A 20,210-nucleotide genomic window follows, 5' to 3' on the forward strand; every position below is an offset into this window, starting at 1 on the left:
GCTAAGCTTACAGGTGTGAGCCACTGGCTCCTGCAACTGACATCTTAGTAAACCCAAAAGTAATTTCTAGTAATAACTCAGTATCTACAAAGGATCACAAGTGTGACCAAATTAATGAACTTCTATTACCCAGCCACCTAGACATCTAGCAACATACTGGTATTCAATCATATGTCCTCAAATATAATCAGAATGATAGAACTAGAGAATGAGCCAAGAAATAAGTGCGGCAAAATATTAGAAACAGGAGAGGGCCGGGAGTTTGGCCTAGTGATAGAGTGCTTGCCTAGCATGCATGAAGACCTTGGTTCGATTCCTCAGTATCACATACATAGAAAAAAGCCAGAAGTGGTGCTGTGTCTCAAGTGGTAGAGCTCTATCTTGAGAAAGTCCAAGGACAGTGCTCAGGCCATGAGCTCAAGCCCAGGACTAGCAAAAAAAAAAAAAAAAGAAAGAAAGAAAGAAAAAGAAACAGGAGAGATACAGGCATCAGTGAGAGTACTCCCTGCTTGGTTCCACTTTAACCAACCAGAGAAAACTGGCATCCTGATAAACCTTTACAGTAGTATTCAGACACAAATGTTATCTGGGTTCAAAAGAAGAAGAAGAATAAAAGTCAGGACAATTAAAATTCTAGTGTTTCTCTATTACTGTCAGGTGCTTATATATTCAGCTTACAAAAAATCATAATAAAACAGAGTAAGCAAATTCCAGTCACAAAGTAGTAAATAGGCTTATATATTATAAATGAATTTTGAATAAGCCTAGAATGCATCATTCTTCTGCCTTTATCTGAACCATCTGGACTTCCAGATCACAATGACGTTCCAGTTGGTAAACAGGGAGACATTGCCCAAAATAATATCTGTAGGTATATCAATTATCTCCTTGTTTTATTTTATTTACACAGGCTTGATTTAAAAAAAAAAGCTTGATTTTTTTAAAACAGGCTTGTTCTTTTTCCGTCACAAAACAAAACAACAATAAAAAACATAGACTTAGTGTGACACAAGTAGGGTGGAATGTAATAAAATAGTAAAAACCCAGCTTTAGTCTCCAGCTCCTAGGTTTTTTAAAGTATAGCTTATCTTTAAAAAAAAGAACCAAATGTTTCAAAAAATAATGTATGTATAATTCTATTCACAGTGCATGAAGACCTGCCTTATATGAGAATGTAAAAGCCGTACAAGCTGTTTACAGCACTAAACTAACAAATGGATTAGTATGAGCCTTCCATGTGTGAAACTAACCCACAGTGAAGAAACATAAATGGTATTGGCAAGGACTAAATGAGTTAGAAACTGCCACATATGAAAAATGGTGAAGTTCTATGAAACAGTAAGGTGTTGCTCAAAAATAGGAACAGGAAATTACTCTGCTACCCAACAATTCTACTTATCATTACATATTGAGGCATATGGATATACAAAAAGCTGTACATGCAATGGAATTCTATGCTGCTGTCAGAAAGAATGACATCGCCCCATTTGATAGGAAATGGAGACTTAGAAAAAATCATATTAAGTGAAGTAAGCCAGACTCAAAGGAACTTAGGCTCATTCATCATAATCAGTAGAAACCTTGGGCTCTACTAGCAGACATCTGCAATAGAGCAAAATCTTGATACATAAGGCCATATAGTATGAAGCTAATTGAAAGGACCTCCAGGATATCGAAACAAAAGCCATATAACAAATGATTGCGGTCCTTAATGTACTATGTTGTCTCTCATCTCCTTTGCTGTCCCTTGGTTAGCTCATATTGTTACAGTATCTCACTTTGTTATCTGATATATTGAATTTATTTGTATTTGGTTATTTGAAATTTGATAGGGAAGGGGGGAAAACCAAGACAGGTGGGGAGGTGGGGGGGTAATGGGTACCAAGACACGTGAAAGGGTATCAATGTATGTGAATTAATGCACCTTCTATCTGGCAAATATCATGTAATCCTTTTATTAATTACAATAAAAAATTTAAAAAAAAACAAAAAACAAAAAAATCCCAAAAAGCTGTACATGAATATTTATAGTAATACTACTCATAAATGCCAAGTGAGTGGAAACAACCCAAATGTTTAGCTACTTTACCAATGATAATGAGTGCATAAACAAAGCATGGTGTGGATATAGAATTGAATATTATTGTCACAAAATGGAATGAAGTACTGATACATGCTACAATTTAGATAAAACATAAAAATATTAAAATAAGTCAAAGAAGTTGGACAAAAAATGCCACATGTTGTTTGATTCCTTTCTTATGAAATATACTAACGAGGCAGGCAAATCCATAGAGACAGAAAGCCAATTGATGATTGCCAGAGAAGAGGTACAAGAGGAAAGGAGATAAAAAGGTAACAGGTGCTGGTTGTGCAGCTTTGTAAACACAACAAACACCAGTGAGTGATACATTAAATAAAACTAATTGTATGCTATTCAAATTTTACTTAAAAAAAAAACACAGGGAAAACAAAGGGTACACATACCTTGATACTAATAAAATTCATTCCACTTTCTCGTGCAACCACCCCAGCTATTAAGGTCTTTCCTGTGCCAGGAGGACCATACAGCAATACTCCTGTTCTCTGTCTTATGGGCAAGTTTGCAAATAATTCTGGGTACTGAAAAATAGTAAAAATAGGAATAAGAGCTTGAGTCTAACCAGCAATGACGAAGCAACACGTAAAGGTCAACATATAGAAAAAAGAAAAGTCAAGAGTTTTATAACTGCCACCTGTCCTTCTTAATAACATCATAGCAGTAGAAAAAAATTCTTATGCAGGGAAGAGTGAAAGAAATGACATTGATCAAGATGGATTATATTCATAAAATGACATGTTGAATTGAAATCACTTTGTATAACTATGTAAAGAAAATAAACCTAAAATTATAAAAATTCTTGCTATAAATAATTAACTCAAAAGAACTACTATTCATTTCCCCCAGTTGGCCCATAAAATATATTGATATAAAATGTATAAAACTAGCTGGGCGCAGTAGCTCATGCCTGTAATCCTAGCTACTCAGATGGCTAAGATCTGAGGATTGAGGTTCAAAGCCAGCCTGAGCACTAAAAAGTCTATGAAACTCTTATCTCCAATTAATCACCTGAAAACCAGAAGGGGCTTTGTGACTCAAAGGGTAGGATGGTAGCCTTGAGCTGAAGAGCTCAGGGACAGCACCCAGGCCCAGAGTTCAAGTCCCACGACCAACAACAACAACAAAAAAAAATAAAATAAAATGTATAAAACTGCATGAGAATTTCTTTCCATTTTCCTGCTGTCATTTAGTTATATTATTATTATTATTATTATTATTATTATTATTATATTTGTGTGTGTGTGTGTGTGACTGAGCATTGAAACTAAAGACTTACTTATGCTAGACAAATGCCTTTTTTTTTGGTTGGTCATGGGGATTGAACTCTGGGCTTGGGCACTGTCCCTGAGCTCTTCAGATCAAGGCTAGTGCTAAAGAGCTCAGGGACAACACCCAGGCCAAGTTCAAGCCCCAGGACCCATCCCCTCCTCCCCCCCAAAAAAAAGGAAAAGAAAAGAAAATCTGTTAAAGACCTAAAATAGTGCTAGAAATTTATTTGGTAACTCATTAAATATTTGTTTGATCCTACAGATTGGGAAAGCACACACATAAAGCCAAAATCAATAGTTAAATGTTTCTTCAGGGAGCAAGTACTTGGTGTTTTTGTTGTTGTATGTTATTGTTTTGCTTTGAAAATACCTTGGCTGGTAACTGGATTGTATCCATAAGTATCTGGCGAACTTCATGTAATCCACCAATTTTATCCCAGCCTACATCTCTAGGTTTATGCAGGTTCACATTTCGCAAAGACACAGGAACAAATTTTTGGAGAGCCTTTTGGAAGTCCAATGTTGATAGAAGTAATTCTGTTTAAAAAAAATAAAATGTCTCTCAATATAATTTTCCAAATTTGTCATCATCTTATCTGAAAAATGTCAATTTTCTACTTAAATAACAATTTATCGAAATACTAAAATGGAATGTAACTAAATTTTTTTGCATTTTTAATTGTTATTAAGCAGTTGTACTAACAGTTTACAATTCTATAAATCAAGTTACAATACTTTTTGGTCGATGTCACCCCTTCTCCTCCCTGCCCTTGTTACAGTTTATTCTTTTGATAATGTACACTGAATATGACTTCATTTATTCTAATTTTAATTTTCACTACATTTGCTCTAATTATTAACCTACTGCAATAACATTTCTCCACATCAGAAAGAAGTTGGCAAGCTCAAGTTTTACAGGAAATATACCTTCTCTGGTGGATATATGCTGACAAGAGAGATGAGAATGTATGGCTCGATCCACAAGCACTGTAAAATCTCTAGCCACAAACCCTTCAGTGTCTTTAGCGACACGTTGCAGGTCAAGATCAGTGAACTTGTTTATGTCACAGCCCAGTTTATTTTTTATTACATTATGCAGAATTTCACATCTTTGTTCCTAAAGAAAACCCACAAAATTCAAATGATTAATTTTTAGTCAGTTATGTATTTTTAGTACAGTCCTGTATCACTTAACAATGGAGACATGTTCAGTGAGTTTTGTCATGGTGTGAACATCATAGAGTATACTGTTCAAATCTAGATGATACAATGTAGGCTTTATGGGATAGACTACTAACTCTGTCAGGTTTCCTCTGGTAAGTAATTGTTCTCCAGTTTGTACAGACTCTTTAGCTGCCTTAATATTAGCACTCGCAGATTCACATCACAGTTCCACACTGGGTGCTAACAGTAAGTTCAACATCAGTGCAGGGTTCAGCCTTGGCTTTAATGTTCACAAAGAGATTTTTTGCTTTATCCATGACCAATCATGGGACTGAGCAAGGGAGATATACTTCTTTTTTTGGTGAGTTCTGGGGCTTGAACTCAGGGCCTGACACTGTCCTTGGACTTTTTCCTCAAGGCTAGCATTGTGCCACTTGAATGTGGTACTGAGGAATCGAACCCGGGACTTCATGCATGCTAGGTAAGCACTCTACCACTAGGCCAAACTCCTAGCCCAGGAGGGATATACTTCTGAGCCGGTCTTGTATGTGTGTATTGGTATTAGGGCTTGATCTCAGGGCTTTGGGCACTTGCTCTAGGTTGGTGCTCTAAGACTTGTGCCACACCTCCATTTCTAACTTTTTGTTGGTTATTTGGAGATATCTTGGGTATATCTGAAGAGGCTGTTTTTGAACTGCCACCCTACATCTCAGTCTCCTAAAAAGTTAGAATTGTAGGTACTAGCTGGGTGCCAGTGGCTCATGCCTATAATCCTAACTACTCAGGAAGCTGAGATCTGAGGATCACAGTTCAAAGTACACCAGGACAAGAAAGTCCGTGAGACTCTTATCTCCAATTAACCACCAGAAAGCCAGAAGTGACGCTGTGGCTCAAAGTGGTAGAGCACTTGCTTTGAGCTAAAGAGCTCAGGGACACTGCTCAAGTCTGGAGTTCAACTCCCATGACTGACCACAAAAAAAAAAAAAATTATAGGCATAAGTCACTGGCACCTGATTCAAGTCTTGTCTTTTCGTGCTAGATCCCTAGAAGTTTCTCTGTAGTTGATTTAAGCTTTTCTGCAGTTTGTTTGTCTTGTGGCCACTGATTTATTTTAATTAATTCATTTTTTTTGGTCGGTTATGAGGCTTGAACTATAGGCCTGGGCAGTGTCCCTGAGCTCTTCAGCTCATGGCTACAGCCCTACCACTTGAGCCACTGTGTCATGTCCAATTTATTTATTTATGAATTTGTGATGGTACTAAAGTTTGAACTGAGGGCTTTATGCTTGGTATGCAGGCATTCTACCATTTGAGCCCTGTCTTGGGGTCTTTCAGTAAAGCAGACCCTTTAATAACTTTATTATTCTTTAGGATGGAAGCGATGGTAAAAATAGAACCTTCTTAACTAGTGACCAGTAAGCATCACTGATCTTTTGTGGTCCTTCATCACTAACTTTTCATTTTTGATTCCAGGTCAATCACTTAATATGAGTACCACATACATTTAATTAGTAGTTATTTTGAGAGTTTTAATTTTGTTCCTATAAAATTTATTTCTAAAAACACATTCAATGGCCAATATCACTATATCACTATCATTATGTGACTTTTCTTTTTTGCTGTGCTGGGTATCAAAGCCAGGGCCATGAGCTACATCCCCAATCTTTTATTCTACATAATAACAAGCAAAATATTTTTAATTCAAAAGTGGTATAATGGCTTACTCTCAATATTTAGGATAGATACCAGGTAAGAATTTCAATGTAGAATTTAAAAATGCTTCCTAGTTCCAGAACATACTTCTTTCCGATCACTGGCTATACACTTAGAAACATGGGTTTCCAAAGTGGACTATACAAGCTATATATGCTGTTATAAAAAAATGTTCAATGCTAGGTATGGTGGCTCACACCTGTAATCCTAGCTACTCTGGAGGCTGAGATTTGAGGATCAAGGTTCAAAACTAGCCTGGGCATAAAAGGGGACCTGAGACTCTTATCTCCAATTAACCCCTAGAAAATGGGAAGTGGGGCTTGACTCAAGGGTAGGGTGGTAGCCTTGAGCTGAAGAGCTCAGGGACAGTGCCCAGGCCCAGGGCTAGGGTGGTAGTCTTGAGCTGAAGAGCTCAGGGACAGTGCCCAGGCTGAGTTCAAGCCCTATGATCCACACAGACACACACAAAAAAATGTTCAAGCAAACATTGTTCTTTCTCATTCAGAAAAAAATTTAGAAAGTAGATGGGGACATTTCAGATGGTTATATAATTTGTGGACCTAGCATAATATGTAAATTTTTCTTTGTAAATATTCTTATAATCATATAGAAGTAGTACGTTTAAAACTATGTCACTGATAAAATAAAAAGGAAATTCAATCAAGCAGGATATATTTCAATAATCTTTAGAAGCAGTGTGTTACCTGAGTAGGAGGCTGAATATGATGGACACATTGAAATACATGAATTCCTTGAGCAGAAACCAGGGAAGGATGCAGAGAGTGCTGAAACTGGCAGGTAGCCATCAGTGCCACCAAACTCCCCATGGCAATGAGCTCTTTGATCATATCATTCAATGCTAAGATGAAATAATAGAGTGTAAGAAGAGCTCAAGAAAAACACCATGAAATTTGATAATTATACCTTCATAAAACAAGGCTAAGTTAACACTGGGCTTCTTTCATTCATTCATTCATTCATTCATTCATTCATTTAGCTAATCCTGGGCTTGAGCTCAAGGCCTGAGCACGTTGGACTTTCTCAAGGCTAGAGCTTTACCTACCACTTGAGCCTCAGCACCACTTCCACTTTTTTTCTATGTATGTAGTACCAAGGAATCGAACCCCGGTCTTCATACATGCGAGGCAAATGCTCTACCACTAGACCAAATTCCTGGCCCTCTTTCATTTATTTTAAAAGTTAATTCACTCACTCATTTACCACCGAGGACCCATTATAGACCATGCTGCAATCTAATAGAAATGTAGCAGGCTCTGTAAATTCAGATTGGGTAATACTCAGAAAAATGTCATGTGACGTTCCCTACTCCTGGATCATAAGTGAGTAAATAATAAAGGCATCTCTAAAATCTTTCAGAAGGATTTCAAATTTCCACATCACTGATCTTTTGTGGTCCTTCATCACTAACTTTTCATTTTTGACCTCTAGCTATCGCTTTTTATATCATCTTTTTCGATTCAAGGTCAGAACTGAAATAAAGCTTACGATAAGCAAGTCCTGATGCATAAGTCTATATTATTCCCTTAACATTAGACTAGCAAATACAGTGTTTAGGATTCAGTGTAAGATTAGCTAACACTAGTTTTACAGATCCTACAGAATTTAAAATGTGATATTAACACTTGATAATAATAACCCCAACTCTAGGTATATTGTGTGTCAATTTCAACACTCAGTTTCATGCTAATTTCTCTTCCTCTATCAAAACTCAGCTTAGCTGTCAATTTTTCCAAAAGCCTTCCCTGGTAACACCTTACCACCTTACACCAACTCACCCTCAATTTAGATTATATGCTCCTATAGTTAGTATCCTGCACATACTTCTAGTTCTGTATGCCCTATATCTCCCAGCCAGTCACTCTGGTCTAGTTACTTATTCTTTTTAAGTTTCTATTCCTTGACTTGCAAAGCCAGGAGAATTTCTGTTATTACAGTACAAAACAATTTCTGGTCCAAAGGGGGCATTCTGATGTGTGGTAGCTATCAGTGTTCCTATCCTACAATAACACTTTTTTTTTGTTTTGGTCAGTCGTAAGATTAGAACTCTGGGCCTGGGCACTGTCACTGAGCTCTTCTGCTCAAGGGTACAGCCCTACTCCTTGAGCCACAGCACCACTTCTGGTTTTCTAGTGGCTAACTGGAGATAAGAGTCTCATAGACTTTAGTGCCTGGGCTGGCTTTGAACTTCAATCCTCAGATCTGAGCCTCCTGAGTAGCTAGGATTACAGGCATGAGCCACTACACCCCGCCCAATAACACTATTTTTATGCGTAAGCATTTGATAAATATTTGTTAAATAAATAAAAGCAAGGATAAATCTGTAAACAATTTCTAGACTATAAAGGAAAATGACAAGGCCCAAAAGGTTAACCATGAAATTGAGAATGATTTTGTTGTTATTGTTGTTGGTTGTGGGGCTTGTACTCAGAGCCTGAGTGCTCAAGCCTGAGTGCTGTCCTTGAACTCTTTTGCTCAAGGCTAGTGCTCTACCACTCTGAGCTATAGCTCCACTTCCAATTTTCTGGTGGTTCACTGGAGATAAAAGTCTCATGAACTTTCTTGTCTGTGCTGTCTTTGAACAATGATCCTCAGATCTCAACCTCCTGAATAGCTAGGATTATAGGCATGAGCCACCAGTGCTCAGCTTAAGTTGATGATTTTCATACTTCTTCTAACAATTTTGCTAACAAAGAGCCACAGAATGCCACAGAAATGCCTCAAAATGTCTCAAACGTAACATACAACACAGTGTACGCGTTATTCTCTGGGAAGACTAGATTTACCACAAGAACCACTAGTGCTGACTAGTGATTAATGCTTAAGTCAGTAAAGGATATATTACCATGAGCAAGCCGCTTGCTCTGCACGGCATCAGGACTGTGCTCTTGTTCTGGGCCAGTGGGCAGTCCAGCTATGAGATCAAGGTCATCCAGAAGAATAACAGATGGCTGCCTCCATGCTGCCTCTTTGAGGGCCACCTCCAGGGTTTTTTGTATGTTTTCAAGCCTCTTACCTTAACACAGAAGATAAAGTTTCAACTCTAGTTCAGAGCTGGAAAATTTCAGGCTACTCTTCTGCAAGCATTATAAGAACTCAGTATTGATTTAACTTTAAACATTTAATCCATTTACTGATCATTAATATGCTTCAGTGAATAGTCTTAAAAGGTTTAGTAAAATGCCAAATATTACCACTAAGACAAGGAATATACCACGATGATTTCTGTATGTATGCATTTATTCACACCCAGTCTTGCTCCATAGAATTTCAGACGGCTTAAAATAAGATCATTAAATAAAAATAGGATGTAGAAAAGCAGAAACAAGAGTAAAAGGTACAGTTTCAGATAATACTGAATGTGAATGAAACTCTGGACATTCTAGATGCTACATTTGAGTCACAAATTTGTCTTTTAATTTGCTAGACTAATGAAGTTTATTTTATTTTATTTTATTTTTGCCAGTCATGGGGCTTGACCTCAGGGCCTGTGCATTGTTCCTGAGCTTCTTTTGCTCAAGACTAGCCACATAAGTCACAGTGCTACTTCTAGCCTTTTCTGTTTATGTGGTACTGAGGAATCAAACCTGGAGCTTTATGCATGCTAGGCAGGCACTCTACCACTGATCCATTACCCCAACCCCCAAGTTTCAATTTAAAAGAACAGGAAATACAGAAATTTCTACACTGATGTAAAGATTTCCAGTTACTCAGTTCTAAGTTAAAATTTTCTTATGAAGCTTCAAACAGAACTCAATGATGGTCAGGGCTGGCTTGGTGCCAATGGTTTCCACCTGTAATTCTAGCAAATCAGGAAGCTAAGATCTGAGGATGGTGGTTTGAAGGCAGCCCAGGCAGAAAAGACTCCTATCTCCAATAAACTATCAAAAAGAAAAAGCTAGAAGTGGAGTGGTGACTTACATGGTAGAACACTAGCCTTGAGCTTAGGAAAACCTCTCAGGCACTGCATTCAAGCCCCAGGACGGGGCTTGAACAGATAGACACAGATAGACAGACAGATAATAAAATATGACTAGAGATGACAATTTGGTAGTAGACGTTCAGGGTGGAGAAACTGAAATTAATTGTCCAGAGTAAAACTTCTCCAAGCTCTTATTTTCACTGAATAGATAAGCACTAAGGTAAACAAAATTTTCATCTTTTGCTGAGCACCTACACCCACTGCCTCTCCCTCAAGTCAGCACTCACTCAGAACACATGGCCTGTTAGACATCATTTATATTCACTAGAGTATACTCTAAATACTAATTTTCTTACAGCACTATGAGTTGACATTTCCAGAAATATAGTCTACAAAGAGGTTTCGTTAGGAAAAAATAAGCTGACATAAAATACAGAAAGTTTAAAAAATTCATCACAAACATTCCAAAGTCTTAAAATTTCTAAGAATTTTGAACAACTAAATCACATACAAAAAGCTAAAAATTAGATGATGGTACTGATACCTATTAACAAATAGCAGTGATAACATCCCTTTCTACCAGAAAAGGGTTATGTGTAGAGCATCAGCACATTCTTACCTCCCAAAGTTTTACAGTCAACTATCTCCACATGGGCATCCAGTATGTCACTTGCTTCTTTACAGATTGCTTTGGCTAAAGTTGACTTTCCACTTCCCTAGAAAATAATGACTTATGAGCTGGGCACCAGTGGCTCTCATGTATAATCCTAGCTACTCACGATGCTGAGACCTGAGGATCAAGGTTCAAAGCCTCCCCTGGCACAAAAGGACCTGAGACTCTTCTCTCCAATTAACCACCAGAAAACCAGAAGTTGTGCTGTGGCTCAAAAGGTAGAGCACTGCCCTTGAGCTGAAGAGCTCAAAGATCAAGTCCCATGACCAATAAAATAATTAATTAATTAAAAAAGAAAATAATGACTTATTCTCTTCCAATTTCTAGCTCTTACAACATCAAAATAAACCTCCACACATATATGTTTATATCCTTAGAATAAATTTCTGGAAATGTTGTGAAGGATTCTTGTATTCTTTTCTTTTTTTTTTTTTTTTTTTTTTTGCCAGTGCCTGGGCTTTATCTCAGGGCCTGAGCACTGTCCTTGGGCTCTCCTCTAGGTCAGTGCTCTACCACTTGAGCCACAGCACCATTTCCAGCTTTTCTATTTATGAGGTAACAAGGAATCGAACCCAGGTCTTTGTGCATGCAAGGTAAGCACTCTAACACTAGGCCAAACTCCTGGCCCCAAAGTGTTAAGTATTATATATACTTAATAATTTGTGAGCAATTACTATTGTGCCCTCTGGAAAAGCTGAATCTGGAAAATTTTATAGTTCTCTTATCTTCAGTTTCACTCTACTTTTAAATTGTCATTTGTCTATCTCCAACAGTTGTCTATCAATCTTAATAATCTTTTTCTGATTACTAGGGCCCAGAAAACAGCCAAGCATGATAGAAGACATCTGAAGTTTCAGAGTACTCAACAGGTACATACTTCCATTATAATAATTTATAGAATGGCATAAGCACAATATACAGAAAATGGGTTCCAAACAGTAAAGAAGTTCAGAATGTTGAAGTATCAGCTTCACAGGTCAGAAGGCCTTCCCTCCTGATTCACGAATATACCATTTTCAGTTTATAAAACTCTTTCACAAAAATTCCTTTCTTAAGTGAGATGAATTCCTAAGAACACAGACAATATTCCATAAGTAAGTACTTGACAGAGCTATAACTCAAAGGCAGGTCTCTGCTTGCTCCGTATGTGAACCATACTACTCCTAAGAGACTCTAGATGGTTGTAACTGAATCAGTAAGATAGTAACTTCACAGTTGCTTTGATAAAATTTGAGAGTCTCACTATGTAAAACAGGGTGGGCCTCAGATTTGTCATTCCCGTCTCTTCTTCTTGAGTGCAGGGATTACAGGCATGAACCACAAACACCCAGCCCCTGATGCTATGCTTGCAATAAGAATTAAGAAAAAGAAAAAGGGGTAGAAGAAAAAAGTTAATAAAAAATAAAGCAAATAGGTTCTGGGAGCATGGCCTTGTGGTAGAGTGCTCGCCTAGCATCCACAAAGCCCTGGGTTCAATTCCCTGGTACCACATACACAGAAAAAGCTGAAAGTGGTGCTATGGCTCAAAGTGGTTGAGCGCTAGCTTTGAAAAAACTCAAGGACATTGCTCAGGCCCTGAATTCAAGCCCCAGGACTTATAAAAAATAAATAAATAAAGCAAATGATGAATGAAGATGAAGAAGCTTAAGGTTTTAATTTTTTTTTAAAGCCAAAGGCCACCCTGGTGTTTTTGCAACTTGGAAACAATATGGCACCAGGAGAGAATAAGGCAGCAAGCTCCTTTAAAAGGTTAGGAAGCGGGACCGGGAGTTTGGCCTAGTGGTTAAAGTGCTTGCCTAGCATACATGAAGACCCGGGTTCGATTCCTCGGTACCACATACATAGAAAAAAAAGCTGGAAGTGGTGCTGAGGCTCAAGTGGTAGAGCTCTAGCCTTGAGAAAGTCCAAGGACAGTGCTCAGGCCCTGAGCTCAAGCCCAGGACTGGCAAAAAAAAAGGTTAGGAAGCATGAGTAAGACCATCAAAAATTAAAAGAAGACACAGAACTGAGAATAGTTTATCAAAACAGATCCTGCAGGATTAAAGGATAATAAGAGAAAAAGAATGTAATATTAGTGTATTTGATATTGTAGAATTAGGCTAAATCTTTAAAAACTATTAAATATTTTAACCAAGAGAAATAAAATTACCTAAATAGTGTTACAATTAAGGAAATTGGATTTGCCACTAAAAAGCTAGTTATAAGTTTCCAGGCTTGAATAGTTGTACTAGACAGAGACTTTACCAAATATTTAAAGAATGTACACCTATTTTATATATAATCTTTTCCTCCCAAAAAAAGAAGAGCAGGAAACCCTTTCAACTTACTTTAGAAGGCCAATATTACCTAATAGCAAAGCCTGACAAAGAACAGTAAAAGTTAAAATAGAGTAATATCTCTTGCAAGTTTAGATGTAAAAAAAACCCTCAAGGCTAAAGTATCCCTAGAGTGGCAGACAGCCTCCCATGAATAAGACCCTGAGATCAAAATGGAGTGTTGCCTTTAGATAAAAGAGTGAGGAGTTAGGTCCCAGTGGTTTATGACTATAATATTAGCTATTCAAGAGATTGAGGTCAGAGATTCTCAGTACGAAGCCAGCCTGGCAGAAAAATTTGCAGAAGACTTGTCAATTAATCACTGCCACCGCTGCCACCAACAATAACAATCACAAAAAGAAGAAAAGGAAGAAAAAGAAAAGAGAGAGAGGAAGGAAGGAAAGGAGGGAGGGAAGGTGGGAGGGAGGGAGGAAGGGCAGAGAGGTTTGCCAGGTGCAGTGGCTCAGACCTTAATCTTAACTATTCAGAAGGATGAGATATGGGGGACCTCCAGCATGGGCAGAAAAGTCTGAGAAATTCTAACTTCAAAAAACAATCAGTGGGGCGGGAGTTCGGCCTAGTGGTAGAGTGCTTGCCTAGCATGCACAAAGACCCATGTTCAATTCCTTGGTACCACATACATAGAAAAAAGCCGGAAGTGGTGCTGAGGCTCAAGCGGTAGAGCTCTAGCTTTGAGAAAGTCCAAGGACAGTGCTCAGGCCCTGAGCTCAAGCCCAGGACTGGCCAAAAAAAAAAAAAAAAAATCAGTGCCGCACACCAGTGGCTCACATCTGTAATCCTAGCTACAAGAGGCTGAGATCTAAGGATCACAGTTCAAAGCCAGCCCTGGCACAAAAGTCCCTGAGACTCTTATCTCCAATTAACCACCAGAAAACTGGAAGTGGCACTGTGGCTCAAGTAGTAGTGTGCTATTCTTGATCTGAGGAAATCAGGGACAGGGCCCAGGCTCAGAGTTTAAGCCCCACCAAAAAAAAAAAAAAAAAATCAAAGCAAACATCCTCAAATAAATCCTTACAGAACACTAACAGATGGACTTAGCAACACATAAAGAATGACATATCAGAATTAAGTGACGATTTACTACAGGAAATCATGGTTAGTTCAATGAACCCTGTTAACACCCCATGAAAAACCTCAAAACCAAAAATCACAAAATCTTATCAACTGACACAGAAAAAGAACAAGGAAAATATCAGTCCTGTTCGTCACTACTTTCTCTGTATCGATTACATACAAAAATATTAATGATGGGGGGTGTGGGGGGGGGAGGGAAATGGGTACCAAGACATGTGAAACGGTATCAATGTACGTGAATTAATGCACCTTCTATCTGGCAAATATCATGTAACCCTTTTACTAATTACAATAAAAAAAATGCAAAAAAAATATTAATGAATGATTGCTTGCTTTACCATCATAGATCAGCAAAACTCAAGAGAGGAATTTGAAGTTATGAATGAATAAAAAGAAGCACATTGAATAATCTACCTTTCCTCCAGTGAGTAGAAGGGCTCCATTCCTAAGTCCCGCAAGAAGGGACATCAGCTGCCGAGAAAGGGGGCGTCCCAGGAGGCTATGGGTGATATGTTCCACAGAGGATCTGCCTATGGAATTCACTCCTCTGTAAAATATATAAATTGTTATGTGACAAAAGACTGAATGAAGTACTGGATGAAACCTAGCTAAAACTTTCCTTCCCAGTTTACTTAAGGTCTGTAAGAAAATAAAGTTTGTTTGTCTTTGTGGGTCAAGGAGCTCGAACTCTAGGCCTGGGGCTGTCCTTGAGCTGTTTAGCTCCAGGCTACCACCCTACCCCTAGAGCCATAGCCCCACTTCCTATTTTCTAGTCATTAATTGGAGATAAGAGGTCTGGGACTTTAGTGCCCAGGCTGGCTTTTGAACCGATCCTCAGATCTCAGCCTCCTGAGTAAGCCACCACACCTGGCAAGAAAGTAAAGTTTTTGAACTCTTCCTTTACTTGAGAGAAGATACATTAATGATTGCTACATCTTATAATTAGCTTTGAAATTTAATTTTTGGTTTTTGTTTTTTGACTTTTGAACATGTGCGCTTGCTAACATTTACCTAAACTGCATTATATAACAGGTCTGTCTTAACATATATAACTAACTCCCCTATTCTCAAATAAGTTTTAATTTTTATAATCAATAGATCTGAAAATGAGTGCTTTTGAAGTGCTTAGAATAAGACTTACTTCTTCTTAAATATCATCAATGAAATTTAATCTTTAAATTACACAAACATGAACTTTAGGCCACTTCTAAACAGCTATCATAAACTTCATTCACGTTAATAGAAATAATGAATTTCTAAAATTAAAATCTGAAGATATTTTATTCTCTTTATATATTATGTTGCATTGAAACATTTGTATTTTAGGCTTATTTCTTTATTTTTATTGGCTTCCTTGTATTAATTCTTTTGCTAAAACACAGGTTATAGAACTGTACAAAAAAAACTAAATCACTACATCTATGAAGAATCACTGTGAAGTATTCTTAAAGATAACATTTCCATGAGCATCTCTTACTGTATAAGAAATAATGAAATGAAGAGAATTGTTTTTAGATTTGTTTGAAAAGTTGAGAAAATACAAATATTCCCAATTATAAAATAAGATAGTAAAGGAATAACTTAATCTGAAATATTTTTAAACATCCAGTGATTTTTTTTTATAATTTTACTTTCAAAATATATTTATTTGTACCAAACAGGTATTGTTTTATTCAGGCATATTTGATCCAGATGGTATCTACTTGCTTTCTTCTCGTAAATCAATTCTCAATGTAAAATTTCTAGTAACACTTCTTTTTTTCCTAAAAGGACACAGCAAATTTCTAATTTTCATGTTGAAGGCAGAGACAATCCTTTAAAAAGTATCCACTATAACATTAGTAAGCTCACTCACTGACAGTCACATCCACTTTAAAGTTTAAGCATAGAAATCTTGCCAGAGTTAATGACAAACATGTCGCCAAACATGCTAGTTTGGGCATAACTTCTTACCCCAAAGCGTTCAGCCTTAAAAAAGGAAGAATAAAGTCAATTTCCTCACTGTTCTCTTCTTTTACCATAGGATCTAGAAGGACCTATAGTAGCAAGGAAAAATTAGTTTTACATTTCAAAGTTATGTCTTTTGCCTGTTTCTTGGGTCTCAGAAAAGTGAATGGTTGATTCTGTTATATCATAGAGGATGGATAAATTATGCATGCAACACCATTAGCTAAATATCTAGATGACAAAATTACTCATAAATATTTATGGTCAGTTAGCAGAGGTAATGTAATCTTAGTAAATTTTATAGATATTTATTTGCAGTTTTGATTTGTGTCACATCTAATCTTTTTTTTTTTTTTTTTTGGTGGGTCTTGGGGCTTGAACTCTGGGCACTGTCCCAGAGCTCTTCAGTTCAAGGCTACTGCCCTACCCCTGGGCCTGGTGTTGTCCCAGAGATTTTCAGCTCAAGGCTACCATCCTACTCTTGGAGCCACAGCCCCACTTCCCATTTTCTAGTAGTTAGCTGGAGATAAGAGTGCCCACGCTGGTTTTGAACCACCATCCTCAGATCTCAGCCTCCTGAGTAGTTAGGATTACAGGCTAAGCCACCACGCCCAGCATCACATTTAATCTTTTCATAACTCTATATTTATATCTTCTCTGAATGATATTCTCTCAATTCTATTTCAAAAAAGAAACAACTTCTAGTTTCAAACAACTGACATTTTAAATGGTTAGCGCATCTTCAATTCTTTAAGAGCGACTATTAAAGATAGTCACTAAGCCAGGAGTAGTGGCTCATGCCTATAATCTTAGCTACTCAGGAGGTTGAGATCTGAGGATCACGGTTCAAAGCCAGCCCAAGTACTAAAGAACCTGAGACTCGTATTTCCAATTAACTCTAGAAAACGGAAAGTGAGGCTTGGCTCAAGGGGTAGGATGGTAGCCTTGAGAGCTCAGGGACAGTGCCCAGGCCCAGAGTTCAAGCCCCATGATCCACCAAAAAAAAAATATTCACTAAAACATACTATTTTTAAGATGACAGTTTTTAAATACTCCTAGTTAAAAAAAGAATGTAATACTTTTGAAAAGCTGAGAATTTGAAAATTGCCAAAATAGTAATAAAACTGCATGCAAAATATGAATTTTTAAAATTAAACTTCTAAAATCAGGTTTGTTTTAAAAATATCAGAATTTTGAATTATGATTCACTTGCTAGTTAACACTGAGTCTTTTCTTGACAATTATGCTGAATTGATTTTTAAATTTAGGATAAATCAACAATTCACAAAGCCACCTTAAAGAGATTATAGGATAAAATATTTTAAATCAAGTTATTCCTTACTCTTATCATTTGGGTTTCTAATATACTTTTGGATGCAAGTTTTTTACAAAGAAATTCATATTTATTACCAATATTATTTTATTGAACAAATATTATTTTATTGAATATTCAATAGAAAGTAATTACTTGTACTGAGATCTTCTGCAGCAGATTGGTACTCAACAGAAAAATACTTTTTTCTTTTTCTTTTGTCTTTTCTTTTTCCCAAGAATGAACTATACTCAGACAGAACTCTTTCAACCCTATTAAAAAGAAAGTAATAATGGAGAGTTAATATTGGAATTGAGATAAAATAATTGAAGATTGTAAGTATGAAACTTATTTAAGGGCATTTTTCAATATGTAAAAATCTGTTTGATTGCTACATTTTACTATTTGCACATAACATAGGATGGAAAAACATTTTAAATATTACAAATATCTTTTAAAAATACATCAAAAGAACATATTTACCCACCTTCTTTAATTTCCAGCTTAATAAATTGTTCCTCTGATATTACCAAAGGAAGCATGGTGGTAGCAGACTGCTGTACCCATGAAGAGAATACAGTTTTGACATCTTCTTCGCTTACCTCTTCAGGCTTCCGGAAGGGAAAATAAAGAACAATAGTCAGTTGTCCTAACAAATGACTTACCTTTAATATCCCTTCCTTAACCAATATGGGATTGTTCGTGTGGTACAGATAAACATGGAGTTGACATTACAGTTAGTGTGATGAATTTGGTAGTCTGAAGAAAAATTTATGTAAGTGGAGAAGTTGTAAGTGTTCTTTGTCTCTATATTCAGTGACATAAATGGAAGAATTTGACTCAATCACTCCTCTGACCCCATTCTCACCTGTCTCCCTCTGCTATCAGGAGAGGAAAGCAAATGCCTCTATTCTCACCTTAAGAGAATTTGGGGCTTTTCTTCCTAATCAAAGGTAAAGAAACTGCGAGGAGAAGGCTTTTGCCTTATGCCTTTCTTCCTGCTTCCCAGAATGCAGACAAGATGGAAAAGGGATGGAGTCAATACTTGGTGGGCACTTTGCCTGCACTGACACAAGTTTTTAAAACACTGATGATGGTTGTACAACATTATGAATATAATTAATGCCACTGACTTGTACACTTAAGAATGGTTAAATAATGGAACATTGTATGTTCTATATCTTTCAACACAACAAAATGAAACATTTCTCTGTCCTTTTAGTCAAAAGTAGAACATTCTTATTACTTATCAAGTAGAAATTCTGGAACACAAGTAACTCACTAAATTATCACTAGGTTGTAATTTTAAAGATCTTGGAATTCCAGGAGCAATGTCCACCGGAGTTATTCTGACAACTGCATGCATTTCTATGTTTAGACTCTTTCTCAGGTCATCTGGGATCTGAAATTTAAAAATAAACGTATAAATAAACAACACTATAAATGCTCAAAGCTCAATGAAAACTATGTCACAACATAGAGATATTAATGTTAGTGTTTATGAATTCAGGTGAAATTACAGAAGCCAACACAATGATTTCATTGTCTAAGTCTGCTTGGGCTGCTATAACAAAATGAAATCAACTGTGCAGGTAATAAAGAACAGAGATTATTTTTTCATAATAGTCTAATGAGCTTACACTAGGAAGTCTAAGCTCAGGGTGCTGGCAGATTTGGTGTCTGGGAAGTGTTCTCTCCATAGTCCTTCATGCAAGGATACTCTCCTTCTTGCTCCCATGATGTAAAGGGTGATGGAGTTCCTTTGGTTCTTTTTTTTTTTGAGACAGAGATCTTTTAAAAATTGTAATTAATAGAAGGGTTACAGCTATATTTGCCAAATAGTAGGTGCATTACTTCACATACATTGATAGCCCTCTCGTGTTTTTGTCCCCATTTCCCTCCCTTCATCTTGTTTTCCCCACTTCCCTTTCCTACTTCAAATAAACAAATAAATGTATATACAATATACCAGATTACAAGATACTGTAACAATATGAGATAACCAAGGGACAACAAAAGAGATGAGAAATAACATAGGACATTAAGAACAACAGTCACATATTATATAGCTCTTGTTTCCATATCCTTTCATTTAGCCTCATCCTATATATAGGCCTTATATATCCAGGCTTTGAGCTATTGTAATCCTCTGCTAGGAGAGTCTAAGATTTGTACTAATTATTATAAATGGGGGAAACCACTGCTTTGGCTCTTTTTATAAGTCCCTGGTTCCCCTCATGAGGACATTCCCTGTCAAAAATTAGCTCTCAAACATCTCACTTCCTAACACTGCCACCTTAAGGGTATGATTTCAATGTATGAATTTCAAAGAGACCAAAACATTCGGACTTTATTAATAGTATAACTAGATTGAAGTGCAAGTACTGCTATACCAGGACAATTCCAATTTCCCACATATATATATATATATAATTTTAATATATAAAAATATATTATGTATTATTAATAATATATTATATTATATATAATATATATATATTTTGGTCAGTTGTGGTACTTGAACTCTGGGCCTGGGCGTCGTCCCTGAGCACTTCAGCTAAAGGCTGCCGCCCTACCCCTTGATCCACAGAGCCACTTTCCACTTCTGTTTTTCTGGTGGTTAATTGGAGATAAGAGTCTCATGGTCTTTAGTGCTTGGGCTGGCTTTGAACCACAATCCTCA

General features: G+C 36.9%; 1 protein-coding gene across 3 annotated transcripts in view; it reads right to left on the reverse strand.

The window, feature by feature from the left end:
• Positions 1-20,210, reverse strand: part of Pex1 (peroxisomal biogenesis factor 1) — a 41,511-nt gene that overhangs the window by 12,889 nt on the left and 8,412 nt on the right. For all 3 annotated transcript variants that reach the window (XM_090333113.1, XM_090333112.1, XM_090333114.1), the window contains exons 6-16: positions 18,810-18,929; positions 18,015-18,138; positions 17,684-17,799; positions 16,222-16,304; positions 14,683-14,815; positions 10,805-10,901; positions 9,109-9,279; positions 6,950-7,104; positions 4,297-4,486; positions 3,740-3,906; positions 2,488-2,622 (exon numbers count right to left, since the gene is read on the reverse strand). In XM_090333113.1, coding sequence (XP_090189239.1) covers positions 2,488-2,622; positions 3,740-3,906; positions 4,297-4,486; positions 6,950-7,104; positions 9,109-9,279; positions 10,805-10,901; positions 14,683-14,815; positions 16,222-16,304; positions 17,684-17,799; positions 18,015-18,138; positions 18,810-18,929 — 1,491 coding nt within the window. The remainder of the gene's footprint in view (positions 1-2,487; positions 2,623-3,739; positions 3,907-4,296; positions 4,487-6,949; positions 7,105-9,108; positions 9,280-10,804; positions 10,902-14,682; positions 14,816-16,221; positions 16,305-17,683; positions 17,800-18,014; positions 18,139-18,809; positions 18,930-20,210) is intronic.

This window comes from Megascapheus bottae, chromosome 5, assembly GCF_031878675.1.
Source record: "Megascapheus bottae isolate mThoBot1 chromosome 5, mThoBot2.hap1, whole genome shotgun sequence".
In the NCBI taxonomy this organism is placed as follows: domain Eukaryota; kingdom Metazoa; phylum Chordata; class Mammalia; order Rodentia; family Geomyidae; genus Megascapheus; species Megascapheus bottae.